The following is a 639-nucleotide window of genomic DNA, read 5'->3' as shown; positions in this document are numbered from 1 at the left end:
TTACCCCTTTCTGCTGAGCAACCGTCCCTTTCTGAGCGGCTTTTCTTTGGAGGCCTACCTCGGCCAATGGGGTAATCTTTTCCTGCAGAGGGACCTCTTTTTGCAGATTTACCCCTTCCAAAGGAGCGAAATTCCTCTTCAGGATGACTATTTTTGGGACAACCTCTTCCTGAAGGGTCCTCATGCCCTCCCGAAGGTCCATTCTCTGCACAACTTCCACTCTCTGCTGAGCGACCCTTCTCTGCAGGGAGGTTTTTCTTCCAAGGCCCACTTCTGCCTGTGAGTTGATCTTTCCCTTCAGAAAGTCCTCTGGATGTACTGCTACCACCCTCGATTGACTGCCCTATCTCTGCAAGGCCGTTTTTGTTGGGGTGCCCTCTTTCTCCAGAGCAATCTTTCCCTGCAGAGGGTCCTCTGGATTCACAGGTAACAACCTCCACTGACCGACCCTCCTCTGCAGGGCCACTTTTGTTGGGGTGACCTCCTCCTACGGGGCGAGCTTTCCCTGCAGAGTGTCTTCTTGGTGTACAGGTACCACTCTGAACTGAGCAACCCTTCTTTGCAGGGCCACTATTTCTGGGGTGCTCTCTGTCTCTCAAGCGATCTTTCCCTGTAGAGGGTCTTCTTGATGTACTGCTA

At 52.6% G+C, this 639-nt stretch overlaps 1 protein-coding gene across 1 annotated transcript in view; it reads right to left on the bottom strand.

Moving 5' to 3' along the window:
• The window catches only part of LOC116091464 (mortality factor 4-like protein 2), a 948-nt gene extending 746 nt beyond the window's left edge, over nucleotides 1-202 (bottom strand). Inside the window, exon 1 of the mRNA XM_031372883.1 lies at nucleotides 5-202. Coding sequence (XP_031228743.1) covers nucleotides 5-202 — 198 coding nt within the window. The remainder of the gene's footprint in view (nucleotides 1-4) is intronic.
• Between the last annotated feature and the right edge of the window lie 437 nt (nucleotides 203-639).

Source organism: Mastomys coucha, chromosome X (assembly GCF_008632895.1).
Source record: "Mastomys coucha isolate ucsf_1 chromosome X, UCSF_Mcou_1, whole genome shotgun sequence".
Classification (NCBI taxonomy): domain Eukaryota; kingdom Metazoa; phylum Chordata; class Mammalia; order Rodentia; family Muridae; genus Mastomys; species Mastomys coucha.
The sequence above is the reverse complement of the archived record's forward strand: the minus strand, read 5'-3'. Positions and strand labels throughout refer to the sequence as shown.